Raw genomic sequence first — 22,546 nt, 5'->3', positions numbered from 1 at the left:
ACCTAGAGACTTTCGCATCGTCTTGGTGAGTGTCCATGTCTCACATCCGTACGTGAGAATAGACTCTATAACTGCTATGAAGATCCTCTTTTTAAGCCCTCTGGTCAGGTTAGACTTCCAGATTTCCTTCATGTCGTTCATAGCCCTCCACACCAGCGCCTTCCGTATCTTTATGTCTAACATAGGTTTAGTGAGGGAGGTTACTTCTGACTAACTTCACTGAATTTCATTAGAAGATAACAAGGAGAGTTGATGAGGGCAAGGTATCTGATGTAGTCCACGTAGTACGTCTTTTAAAGGCATAGGATTACACAGTAATGTGAGGGTGCTGAGCAATGCAGTGTGATAAAAAGGGCCTTGGGATACACCGTATATCTATAAATCCTTAAAAGTAGGACAGGTCAATAGAGTTGTTAAATATACAGTATAGAGGATGTATTCCTTTAAGGCCAAGGCAAACACTGTAAGAATAAGAGAAAATACCCTGGAATTGTACTCAACATTGATAAACATAGAGCATAGAAATCTACAGCACATTACAGGCCCTTCGGCCCACAATGTTATGCCGACCATGTAACCTACTCTAGAATTTCCCTACGGCATAGCCCTCCATTTTTTTAAGCTCCGTGTACCTATCTAAGAGGCTCTTAAAAGACCCTATTGTATCCACTTCCACCAATGCCACCTCCAGTGCATTCTTTGTGTGAAAAACTTACCCCTGACATCCTCTCGGTTCCTATTTCCAAGCACCTTCAAGCTATCCCCCCTCGTATTAGCCACTGCAGCCCTGGGAAAAAGCCTCTGGCTATCCACACGATCAATACCTCTCATCATCTTATACACCTCTATCAGGTCACCCCTCATCCTCTGTCGCTCCAAGGAAAAAAGGCCGAGTTCACTCAACCTATTCTCATAAGGCATGCTCCCCGGTCCAAGCAACATCCTTGTAAATCCCCTCTGCAGTCTCTCTGTAGTATCCACAATGATCAGAATGATTCTGGTATAATCAGAATACAAACAGAGGGGAAGTATGGTTGCACTGGAGAGGATGAGATTTACATAAATGTTGCCAGGAATGGGAAATTGTGGACATGATGAAATATCTGATGTAGCAGAATTCTTTTCCTTGGACAGTGGAGTGTATGGGGAGAAATGACTGGGTCCTGTAAAATTCTGAGTGGTTTAGATATGGAACATGACATAGATATGTTTCCTTAAGCAGAGGGGTCAGAGAGCAAGATCTTTAAAGACTGGTAGAAGGATTAGAGGGAAGGTGAAAATAAAGTATTCGCTTGGAAGATGGTTTGGGGTCTGGAACTCAATCTGAAAGGGTGTGTCCGAGCTATGTATCTTTTTCCATCTGCATTGTTGCACATTGATTATGTGTTTATTATGGTAGTTAGCCACGTGGGTGGGGTGAGGTAAAAGCGAAGGGTTTTGTTACGTATTCGTGCATAATTCTGGTTGGTTTAGAGCAAGGGATCGCCAGATGTCAGATCTTTTGTTGACCGCTTAATTACATCGGAATTCGCTTAACTCCATTTAATGTCGATTAAGTCCGCTTAAGTATGTTTAATATGGCTAGTTTTAGTTTCATAAGTTTCAATGCTTCAATATTGTTTGTTTTGCTGCTTGCTAATAAAGGATCAAATACATTTTTGAACATTTTTTGACTGGATCGGACAGGGTAACTCCGTGCTTGGTCTCTAGCAGCAGTGTCGGTTTGTTTGGGTGCGAATCGGCGCAGAGTGTGTGTGGGTGCTTTCTTGCCGCTGGCTGTGCGTGCCCAGTCCATCTGTGTACAGCCGGTGAGTACGTGCGCGGGGTCAGTCGCGCTGTTCCCCTCGGAGGAGGGGCAGGCCCGGCACAGCGCGATGATGTGATGGGAGGGGGTGGCTGCCGCTTCCTCGGCCTCGCGAAAGGTAGAGCGGGGGAGAGAGGAGCCGGAGAGAGAAAGAGGGAGGAAGGAAGGAGTGCGCGCGGGGCAGGAGAGACAGCGGCGATGGGGCACACTTGCAGAGTTTGTCGGCTGATTCTGACCCTGCCGATTCTAACTCTGATTTCATTCTCCCAGTTTTCCGGCTGTGAATCCAGGAAAGGTCCGATCCCGAAAGGTAATCGGGTTGGGAGAGCGTGGGATTGGAGAGCCGGCGGAAACTGGGGGAACAATCAGATTTGAGGGCGGTTGAGGTGTTGGTGGAAATTGGGGAGGCAGGGGGAGCGAGGACCAGGGAGGTCTGAGCGAGTGTCTGGAGTGCGTAATGGAAACTTGGGAGAGTCCGTAGATCGGAGCCGGTGGGAGAGTCCGGCGTGGGGGAAGGGAGGGGCAGAGGGAGATTGGAGGGGTGTGGGGATGTGGGTACAAATTTGAAGTTTTCTATTTCAGCGCCAGGGGTGTATTCCGTCTGTAGCTGTCTGGGTTTACAGACGTCCCTTTTGGAGGGTGGCGGTGCTGACGTGGAGGGGGCGGGTGGGGTGGGGGTTGTGAATGGGTGGGCCCCGGCAACACAGTGTAGCCCAGAGCCAGTGCGAGAACCGCGGGGTGTGTGGACTTTGGGATCCGCATCTTCACTCTTAATCCGGTTTTCACTCCTCACTGCCCAAAACCCTGTCTCCCGTGGTCAGGGCCCGAATTCTTCACATTCTTTCCTCGACTTTGATTTGACTCGGCGGAACTGGGATTCCACTCCCGGATGGTTGTACCAAAGCGATGTCTTCACAATATGTCATTTAAACCCGATCCGTTTAATTAGTGTCTTCCCAATATATCAGAAGATCGAAGAAGATGGAGGTGCATAGCCGCCAACCCCGGATTCCGGACGGCACCCACTGACTGACTGACTTAATATATCAGGACATTAATTAAACAGACTGAGAAGGCATTCATTAAAATTCTGTTTCTGTAGAAAATGACGTTTTCTTTTCTGCCAGTTGGATATAAGTCTCCAGGCAGCCAGACTTGCTCAGATGGCAATTAGGCTTAAGAATGACCATTTAAAAAGTAATGAAAGAGAATGGGAAATATATCAAATGGGCAGGAGTATGCCCTTGTGTGGTTTCTGAGCTCTTCCATCAAGGTGGCTGAAGTCTGAGGGCAAAAGAGTCTGACTTAAAAAAGCCTCATGTCATCAGAGAAATTCAGTAGATCTGGAACCCTGATTGTGAGACATTCACTACTCTTTTTTGCTACAGTTAGTTTCACCATTGGATGAATTCATGAACACCATTGTTCAGTCTGGTGTACAGGTAGAAAGCAGATATTCCGCAGGGAGTTGCATTTCAGGATTTGGCATTGCTGCATAGCCAGCAATTATCTTCATCCCTAATTGTCCTCGAAAAGCTGGTGGTGCATTGTTTTAGATATTCCAGCGAAGGACCCCCCCACAATGTGTTGGGTAAGGAGTTCCAGGACTTTGACTCAGTAACTGTGATGGACTAGTTTGCATGTCAGGATGGTGCGAGTCTTGGAGGGGAGTTGGTACACGGGCCTGCCCTCCTTGTTCTTCTTCGTAATAGATTGGTGCCGTACTCAGTCAAGTCCCGCTTGATGTCGAAGGCGTCATTCTCGTGTTGCCTCCAGAATTCAGCTCTTTGTTCCGTCTTTGGACCAAGGTTAAAACATGGTGCAAAGCCAGGGGATCTTCGCAAAAGACTGTGTAGGTTATCGGTGGTGAAACCTACTCGTGGTGATGGCTCCCATCACTTTGCTGATGATTGAGACTAGACTGATTGAGTGTCAGTTACTGTAGATAGATAGGAAGTGTCCTGCATGCTGTGACTGGGAAATGCTTGGCAATTTTCCGGTGTTGGATAGATACCAGGGTTGTAACTATGTTGGAACAGCTCGGCTGGAGGTGCATCTAGTTGTGTTAATGGACCATGTTAAGGATCTGGAGCTGCAGCTTGCTGACCTTTGGTTCATACAGGAGAATGAGGGGGTGTCAGATAGGAGCTACAGGAAGGTAGTCAACCCTAAGTTGCAAGAAGCAAATCTGGGTGACTGTCAGGAGAGGGAAAGGGAATAGACAGGTAAAGCAAAGTACTCCTGTGGCCTTTTCCCTCAATAATAAGTATAACGCTTTGATACTGTTGGGAGGGAAATGACTTACCGGGGGGGGGGGTCGGGGAAGCTGTAGTGACCTGATCTCTGGCGCTAAGTCTGTCTCTGTGGCTCAGAAGGGAAAGTGGGGGGGCGGGAGGGAGAAGTGGAGTGCAGAGGTGAAAGGGGATTCCATAATTGGAGGAGCAGAGAGCGGATTGTGTGGACATGAAAGAGACACCTGATTGGCATGTTGTCTCCCAGGTGCCAGGGTCAGGGTGTCTTGGACTGGGTGCACAGCATTCTAAAGGGGGTGGGTGAACAGCTGGAAATCGTGGTACATATTGGTACTAATGGCATGGGTAGGAATAGGGAGGAGGTCCTGAAGAGAGAATATAGGGAAAGCAGGACCTCCGGGGTAGTAATTTCTGGATTGCTACCGGTGCCACATGCTGGTGAGGAATAGGATGATTTGGCAGATGAATGCATGGCTGAAGAATTGGTGCAGGGGACAGGGTTTCAGATTTCTGGATCATTGAGATCTCTTCTGCAGAAGGTATGACATGTACAAAAAAGGATGGGTTATACCTGAACCCAAGGTGGACCAATATCCTTGTGGGCAGGTGTGCTAGAGCTGTTGAAATGGGTTTAAACTAACTTAGCAAGGGAGCTAGGAACTGGAGTGATGGGGCAGTTGGTATACAAGTAGATGCAGTGTGTAGTGAGGCAGGAGGAGCAGGTAGATGCTAGGGCAAAATTGCAGTCAGTGGGATCAGTTAAGTTGTAACAATAAGCAGGTAGGTAGCGAGGGTGGGGTGGCTCCATTGGTTAAAAAATGAAATCAAATCCTTAGAAAGAGATGTCATAGAAATGGAAGTTGTAGAAGCCTTGTGGGCAGAGTTAAGAAACTGAGAAGAAGAAGAAGAAAGCCCTTAACTCCGAGTGGAGTCATTGGGACACCGTCATGACGGTGTTTTTTTTTGGCAGGCTTTCTTATTTTTATGCGGCCGAATTGCTAGCTTGACATTCAACTCAGCACAGATGGAAAGTGTGCAAGGGAGCCTGCTGGATTCGAACTCGGGAGCCTTCGCTCCGAAGTCCAGCACTGATGCCACTACACCACCAGCTGGCTCAGTTAAAAAACTGCAAGAGTAAAGAGACCCTGATGGGAGCTATGTACAGGCCTCTGGACAGTAGCCATGATGTGGGGGCTACAAATCACAATGGGAGGTAGAAAAGACGTGTAAAAAGATCAATGTTACATTAATCATGGGGGATTTCAATATGCAGGTAGTTTTTAGAATGCCTACAGTGTGGTGTTTTAGAACAGATTGTGGTTGAACCCACTAGGGGGACAGCAATTCTGGATTGGGTGATATATAATGACCCAGATTTGATTAGGGAACTTAAGGTAAAGGAATCCTTAGGAGACTGTGATTATAATATAATATAACAGAATTCACTATGCAGTTTGAGATGTATCAGTGTTACAGTGGAGTAAAGGGAATTACAGAGGCATGAGGAAGAAGCTGGCCAAACATGATTGGGAGGGGACATCAGCCTGGAATGACTGAACAACAATGACTGGGGTTTCTGGGGGCCGTTCGGAAGGTGCAGGATAGATACATCCAAAGATGAAGAAGTATTCTAAAGAGAGGATAATGCAACTGTGGCCGACAAGGGAAGTCAACGGCAGCATAAAAGCAAAAGGGAAGCCATACAATAGAGCAAATATTAGGGGGAGGTTAGAGCTTTGTAAAAACCAACAGAAGGCAACTAAAAAGCCATAGCAGGAGAAAAGATTAAATATGAAAGTAAAATAGCCATTAATCTTAAAGAGGATACAAAAAAGTTTTTTCATTTATAGTGTGTAAAGAGTAAAAGAGAGATGAGAGTCGATATCAGACCACTGGAAAATGACCCAGGAGAATTAGTAACAGGGGACAAAGAAATGATCGATGAATTAATAAGTATCTTGCATCAGTCTTCACTGTGGAAGACACTAGCAGTATCCCAGAAATGCGGAGTGTTGGAGGGTAGAAGTGAGTGTAGTTGCTATTACTAAGGAGAAGGTGCTTGGGAAACTGAAAGGTCTGAAGGTAGATAAGTTACCTGGACCAGATGGACTATACTCCAAAGTTCTGAAGAGGTAGCTGAAGAGATTGTGGAAGCATTAGAAATGATCTTTCAAGAATCTTTAGATTCTGTAATGGTTCTGGAGGACTGGAAAATTGCAAATGTCACTCCACTCTTTAAGAAGCGAGGGAGACAGAAGAAAGGAAGTTATAGGCCAGTCAACCTAACTTCAGTGATTGCAAAGATGTTGGAATCTTTTATTAAGGATGTGTTTTCAGGGTGCTTGGAGGCACTTGACAGAATAGTCTAAGGTCAGCATGGTTTTCTTAATGGGATATCTTGCCTGAGAAATCTGTTGGAATTCTTTGAGAAAATAACAGGCAGGATAGACAAAGGAGAGTTGCGAATGTTGTACATTTGGATTTTCAGAAGGCCTTTGACATGAGGCTGCTTGACAAAATAAGAGCCCATGGTATTACAGGAAAGATATTAGCATGGATAGAAGATTGGCCAACTGGCAGGTGGCAAAGAGTGGGAATAAAGGGGCCTTTTCTGGATGGCTGCAAGTGGCTAGTGGTGTTCCGCAGGGGGTGGTGTTGGGACCGCTTCTTTTCACGTCATATGTTAATGATTTGGATGAAGGAATTGATGGCTTCGTGGTCAAGTTTGCAGACAATACTTTTGGTTTTGCAGGTAGGTGGAGGGGCAGGTAGTGTTGAGGAAGCAGGGTGTTTGTAAAAGGATTTATACAGATTGGGAGAATAGGCAAAGAAGTGGCAGATGGAATATAGTTATGGAAACAGATAGATAGATACTTTAATCCAAAGGAAATTAAAGTGTCACAGTAGCATTACAAGTGCACAGATATACAGATATTAGAAGAGAAGTAGGAAAGGATAAAAAAAAAGTGTAACAGGAGGGAGCCATTACTTCGCTAGCTGTAGGTTGACTCATTATAGAACCTAATGGCCGAGGGTAAGAATGACCTCACATAGCGCCCTTTAGAGCAGTGCAGTTGTCTGAATCTATTACTAAAATTGCTCCCCTGTTCAGCCAAGGTGGCATGTAGAGGGTGGGAAACATTGTCCAGAATTGCCAGGATTTTCTGTAGGGTCCTTTGTTCTACCACAGCCTCCAGTGTATCGAGTTTGACGCTATAACAGAGCCAGCTTTTCTAATCAGTTTATTGAGCCTGTTGGCATCACCCATGTTGATGCCACTGCCCCAGCACACCACTGCGTAGAAGATTATACTGGCAAGAACAGGCTGGTAGAACATGTGAAGGAGAGGCTGACATACTCCAAATGACCTCAGTCTCCTCAGGAAGTAGAGGCAACTCTGGCCCTTGTACACAGCCTCTGTGTTGGAGCTCCACTCAAGTCTGTCATCCAGGTGCACCCCCAGGTACTTGTAGGTCCTCACCACATCCACATCTTCACCATCAATAGTAACAGGGAGCAGTGCAGGCTTAGCCTTCCTAAAGTCCATCACCATCTCCTTTATCTTACTGACGTTGAGCTGCAGCTGATTCAGCCTGCACCATTTCACAAAGTCCTCCACCAGAGCCCTGTATCCATCCTCCCATCCTCCCTTTATACACCCAACGATTGCTGAGTCATCAGAGAATTTCTGCAGATGACAGGGCTCTGTTGTATCTGAATTCCGAGGTATACAGAGTAAACAGGAAGGGAGCCAATGCAGTCCCCTGTGGCACCCCGGTGCTGCTTGTAGCCATGCCTGACACACAGCTCTGAAGCCACACAAACTGTGATCAGGTAGTTCATTATCCAGGATATAACGGAAGTGCAAACCTCGGGAAGAGCTTTTCCTGCAGCAAGGAGGGCTGTATGGTATTGAGGCATTTGAGAAATCAAAAAGCACGGTCCTCACAGTGCTGCTCTGCTTATCCAGATGGGAGTAGGCTCTGTTCAGCAGGTAGATGACAGCATTATCGACCCCAATATGCTCCTGGTAGGCAAACTGCGGGGGATCGAGGGCTGATCTGACCACGGGTCAGAGTTGAGCCAGGACCACCCTCTCTAGGGTCCCCATGATGTGTGAGTTCAGGGCCACTGGACGGTAGTCATTCAAGACTTTTGGTTTGCCCTTCTTGAGTACCTGGATCACACATGATGTTTCCCATACAGTCGGGACACACACGGTCATGCACTTTGGTAGAAGGAATATGGATATATATTATTATGTAAGTGGGGAAAAATTCATGGAGTCCTCATTCAGGATTTCCTAAATGTTAACTTGCAGGTTGAGTCAGTGGTTAGGAAGGCAAATGCAATGTTAGCATTAATTTCAAGAGGACTAGAATAAAAAAGTAAGGATGTGATACTGAGGCTTTGTAAGACATTGGTCAGACCGCATTTGGAGTACTAAGAACAGTTTTGGGTCCCTTATTTAAGAAAAGATGTGCTGGCTTTGGAGGTGATCCAGAGGAGATTCACGGGAATGAGCCCAAGAATTAAAGGGTTAATATATGAGGAGTGTTTGATGGCTCTGGGCCTGTACTCACTGGAGTTTAGAAGAATGGGGGGGGGGGTGGATCTTATTGAAACCTATCGACCATTGAAAGAGTGGATGTGGAGGGGATATTTCCTACAGTGGAGGAGTCTAGGACCAGAGGGTACATCCATTTAGTACAGAGATAAGCAAAAACTTCTTTAGCCAGAGGGTGGTGAATCTGTGGAATTCATTATCATAGATGGCTGTGAAGTCCAAGACACTGGGTACATTTAATATGCAAGTTGATAGATTCTTGATTAAACAGGGTGTCAAAGGTTACAGGGAGAAAGCAGGAGAATGAAGTTGAGAGCGATGACAATTAGCCATGATGGGATGGTGGAGCAGACTTGATGGGCTGAATGGCCTAATTCTGCTCTTATGTTTTATGGTCTAACTGTGATATTGTCTACTATTGTAGTATGTGCTGTATTCAGTGTTCTCTGCTGTTTTCTAATGTTACATGAAGTGAATCAAATTTGCAGAAGACTTGGTAGAGTTTGTCAGCTTGGGTCTGAATTAGTCTCTTCCTAATCAAAAGGCCTGCTTGCAGCAGAGTAACAGTCTCCAGCAAGTGAGGAGGTCTGCTTGCTGGGCGACAGGCCTGTTGTGGTCTCCAGCAGTGTGAGAGGGCCTGTTGGTCGATGTGTTGCAGGTTGAGGGGAGAGCTCACTGCTCTACAACATTGCTGGGGCATGCGCTGTTGTTCGATGATCACAGTAGGAAGGACTCGTGTTGGGAGAGTGCCGGCTGTGAGTTGGTCAGGGTGTGCAATGCAATGGGGAGGGTGTGGATTGGAGCTTGGAGTTGATCTGACTACAATGGGAGTGGTGTGGAGAGCATGTCGGCCCTGCAATGTTACGTGTTTTGCAGTTGCCTGAGAGATGTGTCAACCATACTGTGAATTGAGATATTGACCATAGTGGGGATGTTGGGATTGTTAGTTTGGAAATGAGTTGCAGTGGGGATGGTTGAAGAACAGGTTACGAGTCAGGAAGCAGGGTACATGGGGGAGGGTATTAGGAGATGTAACTCTTATATAACCAAACTGTTTCATTGCCTCTTGCAGAAAATCTCTTGGTTTTCACTGTTGCCACCAAGGAAACAGATGGATTCAAGCGTTTCATTAGATCTGCAAACCACTTCAATTACACGGTTAAGGTGATGCAATTTGTAACTGAAAGTTCAACTGCCAATGAAAGTAGCCCAAATGGTGTCAGGGGCTTGAATTTATTTTTGCCGCATGTTTCCCTGTCAAACTAACTCCTGTGGTTATTGAACCTATTCCTGTTCTAACCCAGCAGTGTTACTGGTGTTAATTTCAGATCCGAAGTTCAACCAACTGACCGTATTCCAACCAGTGACTGAGATTCAGATTGGCTGCTTTGTTGTCACTGGAGTTTTTAGGTTCTTCATTGTTAGATCAATCCTGGCTCTGAACATTGGGATCTGTTAGTTTCAGTGAGTTGTTTGCACATGATTCAGAGATATTTAACTTTATAAGTGCATTAGAAAGGAGGGAGGAGTAGATCAAACAACTCAAACCTGTGGCTAGTCTGTTACATTTATAACCATATAACAATTACAGCACGAAAACAGGCCATCTCGGCCCTTCTAGTCCGTGCTGAACTCTTACTCTCACCTAGTCCCACCGACCTGCACTCAGCCCATAACCCTCCATTCCTTTCCTGTCCATATAGTTGTCCAATTTAACTTTAAACGACAACATCGAACCTGTCTCAACCACTTCTGCTGGAAGCTCATTCCACACAGCTACCACTCTCTGAGTAAAGAAGTTCCCCCTCTTGTTACCCCTAAACTTTTGCCCTTTAACTCTCAACTCATGTCCTCTTGTTTGAATCTCCTCCACTCTCAATGGAAAAAGCCTATCCACATCAACTCTATCTATCGCCCTCATAATTTTAAATACGTTTCTCAACCTTCTACGCTCCAAAGAATAAAGACCCAACTTGATCAACCTTTCTCTGTAACTTAGGTGATGAAACCCAGGTAACATTCTAGTAAATCTTCTCTGTACTCTCTCTATTTTGTTGACATCTTTCCTATAATTCGGTGACCAAAACTGTACACAATACTCCAAATTTGGCCTCACCAATACCTTGTACAATTTCAACATTCCATCCCAACTCCTATACTCAATGCTCTGATTTATAAAGGCCAGCATACCAAAAGCTTTCTTCACCACCCTATCCACATGAGATTCCACCTTCAGGGAACTATGCACCATTATTCCTAGATCCCTCTGTTCAACTTCTGCCATCTTTCGTAGTTTCCCATGACTCTCCAATATTCTTAAATCTATTGATCTCAGTTTTGAATGCTGCTGATGACCAAGTCTCCAAACCTCTATGGGACAGATAATTTCAAAGATTAGCCACCCTTTGACTGAACAAATCTCTCTACAATAAGCCTATCCACTATTTTGAGACTGTGACACTTTATTTCTAGACTCCTCTCTCAAGTGAATATCATCCATAATCTACCTTATGGGCTTTTGCAGGATTTAGTGTATTTAACTTGCGTTACCTTTTGTTCTTCTAAACTCCAGAGAGAGAAGGTAGTGTACACCATGTGTGATCTCACTGTGGCTGTACAAACGTTTGTACATAATTGTAGTAAGATATCTTTACTTCTCCAATAAAAGCCAACATACCATTTGACTTCTCAATTGCCTCTTACACCTGCATTTTAAGCTGAGGGTTCCAGAGCCTTTGCTAGTTGTCGGGCTATTTAAAAGCTACATATGGACTGTGGGAAACTTCTTGATGGTTTCACCTCTTGGTCTGTTATTGTATTGTTTAAGAATTTTATTTTACACGAAGAATAAAAAAATGAATTCTAAAAAAAATTAAGATGTTGTTTTCTCCAATTACGGTGCGTCCCAGTTGTTACAGAGCCCAGTGGCAGCAGAAAACTGAGAAGAATTGTGCATTATTTCTTTAAGGACACTTGACTCACGTATAGTGAAGTTAGATAGGGCCTCTCAATAGCCTGTTGTTCAGACCTGTGAATGGCTGCCCTGGCCAGGCACAAGAGCTGGGTGTTGAACTTTTTGGAAATGATTACAACTCTCAGAAAATCGGTTCTTTCAACTTCCCTCCCCAAACTGAGAGCCATGAATAATAATTGCTCGGATAACTAAACCACTTCAGGGATAATAGATAACAGGCTCACACAAGTGCTTTAGCCAGCCTCAGCAGAGCACCCAGTCCCTGCCCCTAATGGGGGAGGCCATTTCATCCCCGGCAGCTTTTGGGGGGGTGAATATGGGTGTTTATTTTGTATTTACGTTGTTTCTCTTTTTGTAGGTGTTGGGTCTGGGGGAGGATTGGAGTGGTGGAGATGTGACTCGTACTGCAGGAGGAGGGCAGAAGGTTCGTTTTCTGAAGGAAGCCTTGAAAGAGCACGCGGATGCAAAGGACCTGGTCATTCTGTTTGTGGACAGGTACGGCCGGCTAGTGTGGGCTTCCTTCGTCCTTTTCCTCCTTCAGGATGAAATAAAAGGTTCCATACCACCATTTCTAAGATGAACAGGGAATTACCACCAGTTTCCTAGGTGATATAAGACACCTTAACTGGCATCACTAGAGCTAGATTACCTACCGTTACGTATTTTCACTACCTGCTCACACATGCTGTGTCCAAGTTGTCTGTCGTGTTTCATACATTGTAACACCAAGAACACAAAAATAAACTTATTGTAAAGGTCTATTGGATGTCCTAATCATATGAAAGACACCGATAGATTACAAAGTTTTGAGGATCAACTGATATGAATCAACACCATATTACATACCTACGTGCATTAGGAATTTGCAGGGACATATTGGTCAGGATGTGACAACATTAAACAATAATAAAGAATTATATAAAAAGTTCAAAGTAAATTTATTATTGAAGTACATATTCGTCACTATATACAACCATGAGGTTTATTTTCTTGCAGACAGGCACAGTAAGTCCAAGAAACACAGTCAATGAAAGACACAATTTGTGAGGACACAAACAACCATTGTGAAAAAGACAACAAAATAAACAATAAATATCTTTAATGTGAGATGAAGAGTCCTTGAAAGTGAGTCCACAGGTGGTGATGGGGCAAGTGAAGTTATCCCCTCTGGTTCAACAGCCTGATGATTCAGGGATAATAACAGTTCTTCAGCCTGGTGGTCTGGGACCTGAGGCTCTTGTACCTCCTTCCTGATGGCAGTAGTGTGAAGAGAGCATGGCCTGGATTGGGGGGTGGCGTTGGTTCTTGATAATGGATGCTGCTTTCCTGTGACGGTGACATGTAGCTGGGCTCAGTGGTGGGGAAGGCTTTAGTCATGATAGTCCGGGCTGAGACTTTAGATGTTAAAGTATAGATATGGAATAAAAAGCGCATAAATATTTAAATACAAACATGTATTTACAATGTAAACAACAGTATAAAAGTGGTTAATAGTGCAGTGCAGATAGAGGGAATGACTAACTAAGGTGGTTGATCAGATTAACTGACTGAGGGAAAAGAAACTTTGAAGATGGTGTGAAGTTTTTGTGCTAATAGCCCTCTTTGCTGTTTGCTCTTGTGATATCTTGCAGCTATGATGTGATATTTGCTTCAGGCCCCGAAGAATTACTGAAGAAGTTTCAGCAGACAAAGCACAGTTTGGTCTTTGCTGCTGAAGTCTTTATCTGGCCCAATCGCCACCTCGAGGTCAAGTATCCCCACGTGCATGACGGTAAACGGTTTCTCAATTCTGGAGGTAGGTTCACTGTTTGTGTTTTACAGAGTGAAAGGGCGGTGTATAAGATTTTATTTGTCCCCTTGCATTATTTGTGTAATATTTAAAGCTGCTTATGGTACGTCTGTGTTGTTCTCTGTAAAACAACTTGTGAATGTGTAGAAATATGTCTGCATGTACTAATTTTCACATGCTTGTATAGTACTTGTGCAGAAGTCTTGTTGTTGTTAAGTGCCATTGAGCCATTGTTGACTCACGGTGACCCTATGGATAGTTGCCCTAAATGAGTTTTGATCCTCGCAAAGGCAGCTCATTGTAGATAATGTTGCGTTCATAGCTGTCCTGATTGTGTCCGTCTATCTGACTGGCGGCCATCCTCTTTCCATTGTCCTTCCACTTGCCAAGCATGATTTCCTTTACCAGGGAGCTGTTTCTTCGCATGATGTGCCCGAAGTCTGATAGGTTAGAGTCTTGTCCTTTCAGCCTCCAGAGAGAGAGAGACTTGGTTTGACCTCGTTGAGGACCGATTCATTTCTTCTGTGAGAGGTCCACGAGATGCATAGTATTTTGCTTCAGCACCACAGTTCAAAGGTGCCGATTTGCTTCCTATCCTTCTTTACTGTCCAACTTCCACATCCATATAATGTCGTTGAGAACACCATTGCCTGCACAATTCAAATCTTTGTATGTAGAGATAATTTCCTGTTCCCGAAGATCTTGTCTAAATCCTTCATGGCTGCTCTGCCAACGGCGATTCTTCATTGGATTTCTTGACTGCTTAATGCTTCATTGTTAATCATTGATCCAAGTGAATTGAAGCTGTCAACCGCTCCAATTTCCTTTCCATCGAGATTGAAATTGATTGTGCTGCCATCAGTTATAATCTTAGTCTTCTTCAGGTTAAAATGCAAACCCATCTTGAGGTTATGTTCCTTGATGCTGGTTAGCAGTTGCTTCAGGTCTTCCTCGTTTTCAGCCAATATTGTCATGTCAAAGGTTATTGATGATTCTGTCACCAACCCTCACTCCTCGATTCAACTCGTATACTCCTCCTCCTCTGAAGATTTGTCTGGCGTACAAATTAAACAGGCAGGGGGAGAGAATACAGCCTTGTCGTACCCCCTTATGGATGCTGAACCATTCTGTTTTTCCTTGTTCCATTTGTACTGCTGCTTGATTGAGATAAAGATTGCGCATAAGGACGATCAGATATTCCGGTACAGCCACGCGTCTTAATGTGATCCATAGTTTGTCACGGTCGATGCAGTCAAAAGCCTTGCTGTAGTCAATAAAGCACATATTGATGCCCCTCTGGTGTTCTTATGTCTTCTTGAGAATCCATTTCACTTCTGCAATGATGCCTTGTCCTTTTCTGAAACCAGCTTGCACTTCAGGAAGCTCCTGCTCTAAATAAGGTTGAGGTCTTTTCTAAATGACCTTTAGTAAAATCTTGCTGGCGTGAGGAATGGGAGCGATTTTACGATAATTTTCACGCTCTGTCAGATCACCTTTCCTCACAATTTTCCAACTACACAAGCGCAGGCTATACACTTGGACCCCTCCCAAAGGATTACACAGAAACCAAACAGATTATATCTGGGAAGTCAGTGATGGAAAACTCCTATGACGTCGACAGAAATAAAGCCTGGAGCCGACAGTGGCTCAGACCACTGACCACTAACATGCAAGCTTGAAGTGAAGTTGAGGAAGTGCAAGCTTTCACCGGAGTAGCAAAATATGATCTTCAAAATATTCCACCAGAATTCAAAGATGGCCTGAACAATCATTTTGGTGCTCCAAACACAACCGATAGGATCAACACACATCAAAGTTGCTGGTGAACGCAGCAGGCCAGGCAGCATCTCTAGCAAGAGGTACAGTCGACATTTCAGGCCGAGACCCTTCGTCAGGACTAACTGAAGGAAGAGTGAGTAAGGGATTTGAAAGTGGGAGGGGGAGGGGGAGATCCAAAATGATAGGAGAAGATGGGGGGGGGGAGCGGAATGGAGCCAAGAGCTGGACAGGCGATTGGCAAAAGGGATATGAGAGGATCATGGGACAGGAGGCCCAGGGAGAAAGAAAATGGGGAGGGGGAAAACCCAGAGGATGGGCAAGGGGTATAGTCAGAGGGACAGAGGGAGAAAAAGGAGAGAGAGAGAAAGAATGTGTGTATATAAATAAATAATGGATGGGGTACGAGGGGAAGGTGGGGCATTAGTGGAAGTTTGAGAAGTCCATGTTCATGCCATCAGGTTGGAGGCTACCCAGACGGAATATAAGGTGTTGTTCCCAACCGATAGGATGCCAGAGGGATCGTGGGAAGAGTTTCAAGAATACTGCACACGACGAGAGTGAAAAGAATCTGCATCAGGCGAAAACACAAGAGACCAAAATGGAGAGTGAAGAAGCTCTGAAAATCACACAGGAAAGAAGAGAAGCCAAAGCTAAAGGAAAAAGTGTAGCAGTCACAGTTTTCAATCGAGCTTTCCAACATTCTGCTAGGGAAACAAAGAAAACTGCTACAGTAACATGTATGAAGAATTAGAAACGGAAAACAAGAAGGCAAGGGCAAGATCAAATTTCTTAAAGTTATGGGAACCGAAGAGAAAGTTCCAGCCTTGCATGGGAATGCTGAAAGATGCACAAGGTGCCATGCTCAATGAACCTGAGAAGATCAGACAACAAAGAAAGGAATACCGTGAGTCATTATACCAGAAAGGTCCAAGAGTATAGCCTGCACTTGTGTGGTTGGAAAAATGTGTTTGAGATGAACAAGTTGTTGGTTTTGCTGAAGTTGACTAAACATTGTCCGGCGTTATTTCTGATACCTAGTACATATTTCCCAACTTCTTGACTATCGTTTCCACTCACAACTTTTGCATTCCAACCTCCCATATCTATCAGTATATCTTTCTTGTTTGCACATTCCATCAAGTTCAGCCTGCATTTACTGATAGAACTGATCAAATCACCTTCCTCTGCATCTGTTGGTGGTGCGTGATTCGTATGATGGTAATGTTGATAGATCTTCCTCGTAGAAAAATTGAGATTAGGCAATCTCTGACTACGTTGTATTTCATTGCAGCTCCAGCCGGTTTCTTCTTGGCAATAATGTGACACTGCTCCTCCTGTACACTTCCAGTATTGTATATCCAGTGTTAATCGGACTGTATGTGTCCCATACCAGTCCACTTCAGCTTGCTAATTCCAAGTAGATCAATTTGCAGGCATTCCATTTCATCTTTCACCAGCTCCAGCTTCATACTGCGAACGTTCCATGTACCTAAAATCAGCATGCCTTTGCAGCCTCTGGCCCTCATTTTGTGCCCAGGAACATCAGCAATTGGGAGTCCCGAAGGCTTTACTCCAACTGCATCAGACATCTCGGTCTTTCTCTGGAGGCTTATCAGCTCTTCCGCAGTAGTTTGTTGAGTGTCTTCCAACCTGTGGGGGGGGGGGGCAGGGTCTCATCTTCCAGCACTGTAGCATTTTTTGTTTTTGTTTTACTGTAGTTATCCATAGGGTTTTTGCGACAAGATACGGAAGTAGATTGCCAGGCCTTTCTTCCGCGCAGATACCGCTGCTGCCCGGGTGGGTGGTTTGTCTTGGTCTGACACCTCAGCTGAGATCTGTCCATCATGGGAGACCCTGCCAGTACATGGCTTAGCTCTCAGCATCATTGATGCATGCAGCCCCTCACTAGGGTGCGCGGTAATGTCGTAATTATATGTATTGCACTGTACTGCTGCTGCAGGATAAAATGTCATGACATGTGAATCTGATTCTGATATGGGTCTCTATTGTGGACTGAGAGTGGGAAGAGGGCAGGGAGAGGGGAATCAGGGTTGGGAAAAGGAGAAGGGAGAGGGGAGGGAGTGGGAAGCACCAGAGAGGCATTCTGTGAAGATCAATAAACCAATTGTTTGGAATCAAATGACCTTGCCTGGTGTCTCAGGGCTGGGTGGGTCTGCACCCGTCCCACTCCCCGAGCCCCCCACCCCCCAACCCTGGCACTCCTTCTTTGCCACCTGTCCCACACCCCTCCCACGGTGTCCCACCCTCACCATTCCCAACATCCTTTGCTCCCGCCAGATTTACAAACTCGCTCTCCGCTCCACATTGACAATTTATTACTGTGCAAAAGTCTTAGGCACCCGAGATATATATATCTGTACCTAAAACCTTTGCACAGTACAGTATAGATTTATATGAAAATGTATCTGTGCATGTGTATCTATCTTCATGTGTATTCACGAATATTTATAACTCTGCCATGCCACTTTGTTCTAGTTTCTCTATAAATTCACTTGTGACAAGGAGAGAATTACAGTGTAAGGATAACATGCAACTTCATTTCTTTTCTGGGAATTTCAGGATTTATTGGCTTTGCTCCTAATGTTTACAAACTTGTGGAACCCTGGGATCTGCAGGATAAAGACGATGATCAGCTCTTCTACACAAAAGTATATCTGGATCCAGAGAAGAGGGTGAGAAGCAATGTTCCATCTAATTTTTTTTATAGCTGCGCAGACTAACTGTTGCCCTGAGCAGGAAATTTTTACATGGCCTGAAAACTGCATGGCACTTTAAATATTCTTTTTTGTAATTTGCATACTATGAATATTTAGAATGAAAATAGAAAAATACTTCTAACTTTATTCATTAATTAAAAGGTATAAAGAAATACTGTAAAAAAAGGGATTTTTTTCATGTTTCATAAACTTTTTTCATCTGTCTTTATTAAAAATCCATTGTCTATAAACACTATCCAGATCAGTTTCACACCCAGATGAAAGATGCAGCTTAATCCTCTTTAGATCATCAGAATGTTTCACTTCTAGTCTGTTTATGGATTTACATTTGATTGAATTCATAAGGCTGAATCCAAGTTTTCAGTCAGCACTAGAACTTTGAAATATTCCAACGATGTCAACAAGAATTGACAGTCCTTCAAATTAATCTCTCCTCAGCACACAGTTCAACATTTTAGTGAACGTATTAATTGAACCAGTCTTAACTCTCTCAGAAGTAACAAATTTAATATCGCAGCATTGCTATGATATTTTTGAGGCAACATTTTTTTCGTAGTTCGTCACAGTAGCTGAGTATTCCTTTTGTCAGTTGCACAACTTTCTCTTCTCCAAATTCAGAATTAGCTGCATTTGCAATAACAACAAGGTCAAAAGCTTGCCATTCTCTTAACTCATCTGTCATCCAAGTGATTACACACATTGAATGAATTGAATAATAGGTGCAGTATTGACATCAACTTTATAGATGCAAGCAGATCGTTCACTTTGTCACTCCAACAAACTGTATCGCCAAGCCCTACCCGTCTTCCATTCTTTCGAAATCTATGTTGATATAATTGTGAAAAATCCTGCAATTAATGTGTTAATGAATATAATCCGCATGTTGTATTCTGTGTTTATTGTTACAGTTTGTCAGTGTTGTAACTTGAAACATTGACAATTTAAATGCATTGAAGCTCTAAAATGTTTCAAAGCAAAGGTTGTGGTACGTTTATTATTTAGAAAATTTGTGGATTATATTCATGAACACATTAATTGCAAGGTATTTCACAATTATATTAACATAGATTTCAAAATTATATTAATATTATATAAAAGAAAATTCGAGCTGTGTGGCAACAAAGGCTATGGGCACGGGAGCATTTCTCTTACTGTGTGGCCGCGCAGCTATGAGGGAATAGTGGTTGGAACTAAAAGGACTGAATATTGAATTCAAATGGGTAATTGTGGAAAAGTGTTGGAAGCTTAGAGGCAGTAACTCTCCTTACCCATAATGCAATATCTTCCTGTGCTCACCATCTTTCCAATTTTTCTCCAGGCAAGTTTGAATATCACCCTTGATCACAGGTGTCGGATCTTCCAGAATTTGAATGGTGCGTTAGGTAGGTGAGGGTTGGAATTCTGACTCAGATTTTTTGTGTTCATGGCATTAGCTGAATCACTGTTAGGAAGCACACAATAAATAACTCAGTCATTTAACCCAAACCATCAGCTGGTCCTTCCTCTGTGACAGTGTCAATGAGCTCATCTTAATGAAAATTCAAAGTGAATTCCGTCGATTTCTTGAGCATTAAGTGTAATTGTGAGTGAGTGTGTTGCGGTGCCTGACTACTAGAATAGATGGAGACTGCAGATGCTGGAATCTGGATCTACTGGAGGACCTCATTGGCTCGAGTAGCATCTGTAGGGGGTAATGTGTTGTTAATATTGCAGTTTGAACCCCGATGTAGAGTTTCAACCTAAAACATCAACAATTAATTCCTCCACCACCGCACCCCTCCCCCCGCATCCTCAGGTAGATAGCTGGCTGCTTTGTATTACAATGGATTTTGTTAAATTGGTGAACTTAAGCGTTCTGAAGACATCTTGCCCTATTGTTGATGGTGATACAAAAGTTCGGGTTCAGTGGACAGATAGGATTTGGAAATGCCTTAGTGCTGCTGGCTGCCCGTGAGAACTAGGACTCCAGCTGCCACTGATTGTGGTGCACTCTATCCTCTCAGTATGTAGAGGGTGAAACATACTGGGGACATTGGTTGTCTGCCTAGACACTGACAGATCTGAGTACAGGCAATTTGCTTTGTTTTACTTTTACCTTTTTGACAGTTTTGCCTCTTTTGTTTTAATCTTCCAAGATATTATCTTTTTCTCAGTCTATTAATTTTTAAGGAATGCGGGCATCTCTGGCAAGGCCAGTGTTGTTTGTCCATCGCTGATCTCCTCTGAGAAGATGGTGCTGAACAAACCTTTCTTAAATGCAGCACTGCATTAGACCATAAGATGTAGGAGCAGAATTAGGACATTTGGCCCATCGAGTCAGCTCCACAATTCCATCATGGGTGACTCATATTTATACTATTGAGACACAGCATGGAATAGGCCCTTCTGGCCCTTTGAGCCGTGTTGCCCAGCAACCCCCTGATTTTAATCCCAGCCTGATCATGGGGCAATTTACAATGACCAATTAACCTACCGACCACTACGCCTTTGGACTGTGGGGGGAAACTGGAGCACCCTGAGGAAACCCACGCAGCCACTGGGAGAGCGTACAAGCTCCTAACAGGCACCGATGGGAATTAGGCCAGTCTGCCCCACCATTCCATCGTGACTGTTTTATTATCCCTCTCAACCCCATTCTCCCGCCTTCTTCCCGTAGCCTTTGACACCTTTACTAATCAGCCTCTGTTTTAAATATATGCAATGACTTGGCCTCCGCAGGCGTAGGTGGCAGTCCTCATGGTGAAGCTCTCACTCACAGTGCCATTGGGTAGGGAGTTCCAAGGTTCAGGAGTAATGATGCTGAGGGAATGGTGATGCATTTTCAAGTTAGAATGCTGTCCAACTTGAAGGAGAACTTACAGTGGATAATATTTCCATGCTCTTGTCTGTCTTGGCAGTAGATTCCACAAGTTTGGTGGTGGGGCGGGGGGGGGGGGTGGAATCCTCGTTTATTAAGCAGCCATCTTGAAATTTTAGATGATACTCATTGCTGCAACAGTTGGCTCTCGGCAAGGAAAGTGTATGATAGAATAGTAGAAACATAACTTCAATGGAATTTTTTTTTTTGCTTTAGCCTGAAGTTTTTACCTCATGTTTTCATCTTGTAGTTTTCCTATACGGAGGGACTATCTCCCACTCTCTTTCTCATGCTGTCTTTGTCTCTGATTGGCAGATGAAGTGGTTCTGAAATTCGAGGAAGCGCAAGTGAGAGCACGTAACCTGGTGTACGATTCACTGCCAGTCATCATCCATGGCAACGGGCCCACGAAGGTAGGGACGGGACTGAGGTTGTGATGTTTACTACTGATCTGAAGGCCATTTGGTCTATCTGGTGAGAGTCCAGCATCTTCACTTGTGGCATCCAGTTGTTAATATGTTTACACTTTTTCTATAGGTTATTTATTGTCCGTGACTAAGATGAAGGCAGTGCAACTAAAGATTGAACTCATTGTCACTGGGGACAATACTGATATAGGAAGGGTACTGTGCAGATAGTTTATATTCTGTTCTCTACCAAACCTCTAAGAGGACCACAACCTTGTCGTTGGGTTTGGAGGCTTGCGCGCCTCAAAGACCCAGAAAGCTTCATTGGCTGGTGTCAGGGCTTCATGCGTTGGCTGTTGGGTCGGGTCACCCCATTCCAAACAGGTCAAAGGGTAGAGGCCAGACTAAGAGTGGTCCATTGGTTGTCCAGTTTTGGGAGTTCAACTCAGACTGGTAAAACAAAATTGTTATGGAAACAGCAATGAAGAAAACTTCTACATCTGACAGTGACGGTATTCCTGAGTCTCCACCAGGGACTTGCATGACTGACAGTAGTGAAAACCGAGAGGAAGCAATTGACATGATGAAAGAAGCCCTGAACACCGCCAGTGATGGAGAACCTTCATTGCTGCCCTATACGCCAGTGGCGTAACGGGCAGTAAGTTTCTACCAGAGAGAAAGTGAGAACAGAAGATTAATACATCACTTAAGTTGGAAAAAAAAAATGCCTGACAAACTTTAGATTGTTAAAGATCAGGCTCCAAATGGATTACTCTAGGGGGGGGAATAGAAACTTGGATGACAGGAAAGGTACCAGTCTTCACAAAATAATGCCAGTGGACTGCTGAACAATAAATAATACTCCAACCTCTGAAAAGGAGATGCAATTATTCCAGTGAACTATAGACCATTTGGCTTAATTATTTCCAGAAGATAACACAACAAAACATCTAAACAAAGAGCGCAAACACGTGGAAATCTACAGGTGCTGGAATTTCAAACAACACACATAAAAGTTGCTGGTGAACGCAGCAGGCTGGGCAGCATCTCTAGGAAGAGGTACAGTCAACGTTTCGGGCTGAGACCCTTCGTGATGAAGGGTCTCGGCCCAAAACGTCGACTGTACCTCTTCCTAGAGATGCTGCCCGACCTGCTGCGTTCACCAGCAACTTTTATGTGTGTGTTGATCTAAACAAAGAGAATGTGTTAAACAATGATCATGGCTAATTTCCAGATGAAGGATCTTAGATATAAGTAAGGTTGAAAGAGTACAGAGAAAACTGACAAGGATGTTGCCGGGTCTGGAGGACCTGAGTTATAAGGAAAGATTGACTAGATTAGGGCCTTATTCCTTGGAATGAAGAAAATTGAGAGAAGAT

The 22,546-nt window shown here is 44.0% G+C and overlaps 1 protein-coding gene across 3 annotated transcripts in view; it reads left to right on the top strand.

Moving 5' to 3' along the window:
• The first annotated feature begins 1,856 nt into the window (after positions 1-1,856).
• The window catches only part of plod1a (procollagen-lysine, 2-oxoglutarate 5-dioxygenase 1a), a 47,156-nt gene continuing 26,466 nt past the window's right edge, over positions 1,857-22,546 (top strand). For all 3 annotated transcript variants that reach the window (XM_063033529.1, XM_063033528.1, XM_063033527.1), the window contains exons 1-7: positions 1,857-2,114; positions 9,696-9,787; positions 11,956-12,092; positions 13,229-13,392; positions 17,746-17,858; positions 19,222-19,285; positions 21,076-21,173. In XM_063033529.1, coding sequence (XP_062889599.1) covers positions 1,883-2,114; positions 9,696-9,787; positions 11,956-12,092; positions 13,229-13,392; positions 17,746-17,858; positions 19,222-19,285; positions 21,076-21,173 — 900 coding nt within the window. In that variant the 5' untranslated portion in view covers positions 1,857-1,882. The remainder of the gene's footprint in view (positions 2,115-9,695; positions 9,788-11,955; positions 12,093-13,228; positions 13,393-17,745; positions 17,859-19,221; positions 19,286-21,075; positions 21,174-22,546) is intronic.

The sequence above is a fragment of the Mobula hypostoma genome, chromosome 25 (assembly GCF_963921235.1).
Source record: "Mobula hypostoma chromosome 25, sMobHyp1.1, whole genome shotgun sequence".
NCBI classification, from domain to species: Eukaryota; Metazoa; Chordata; class Chondrichthyes; order Myliobatiformes; family Myliobatidae; genus Mobula; species Mobula hypostoma.
The sequence above is the reverse complement of the archived record's forward strand: the minus strand, read 5'-3'. Positions and strand labels throughout refer to the sequence as shown.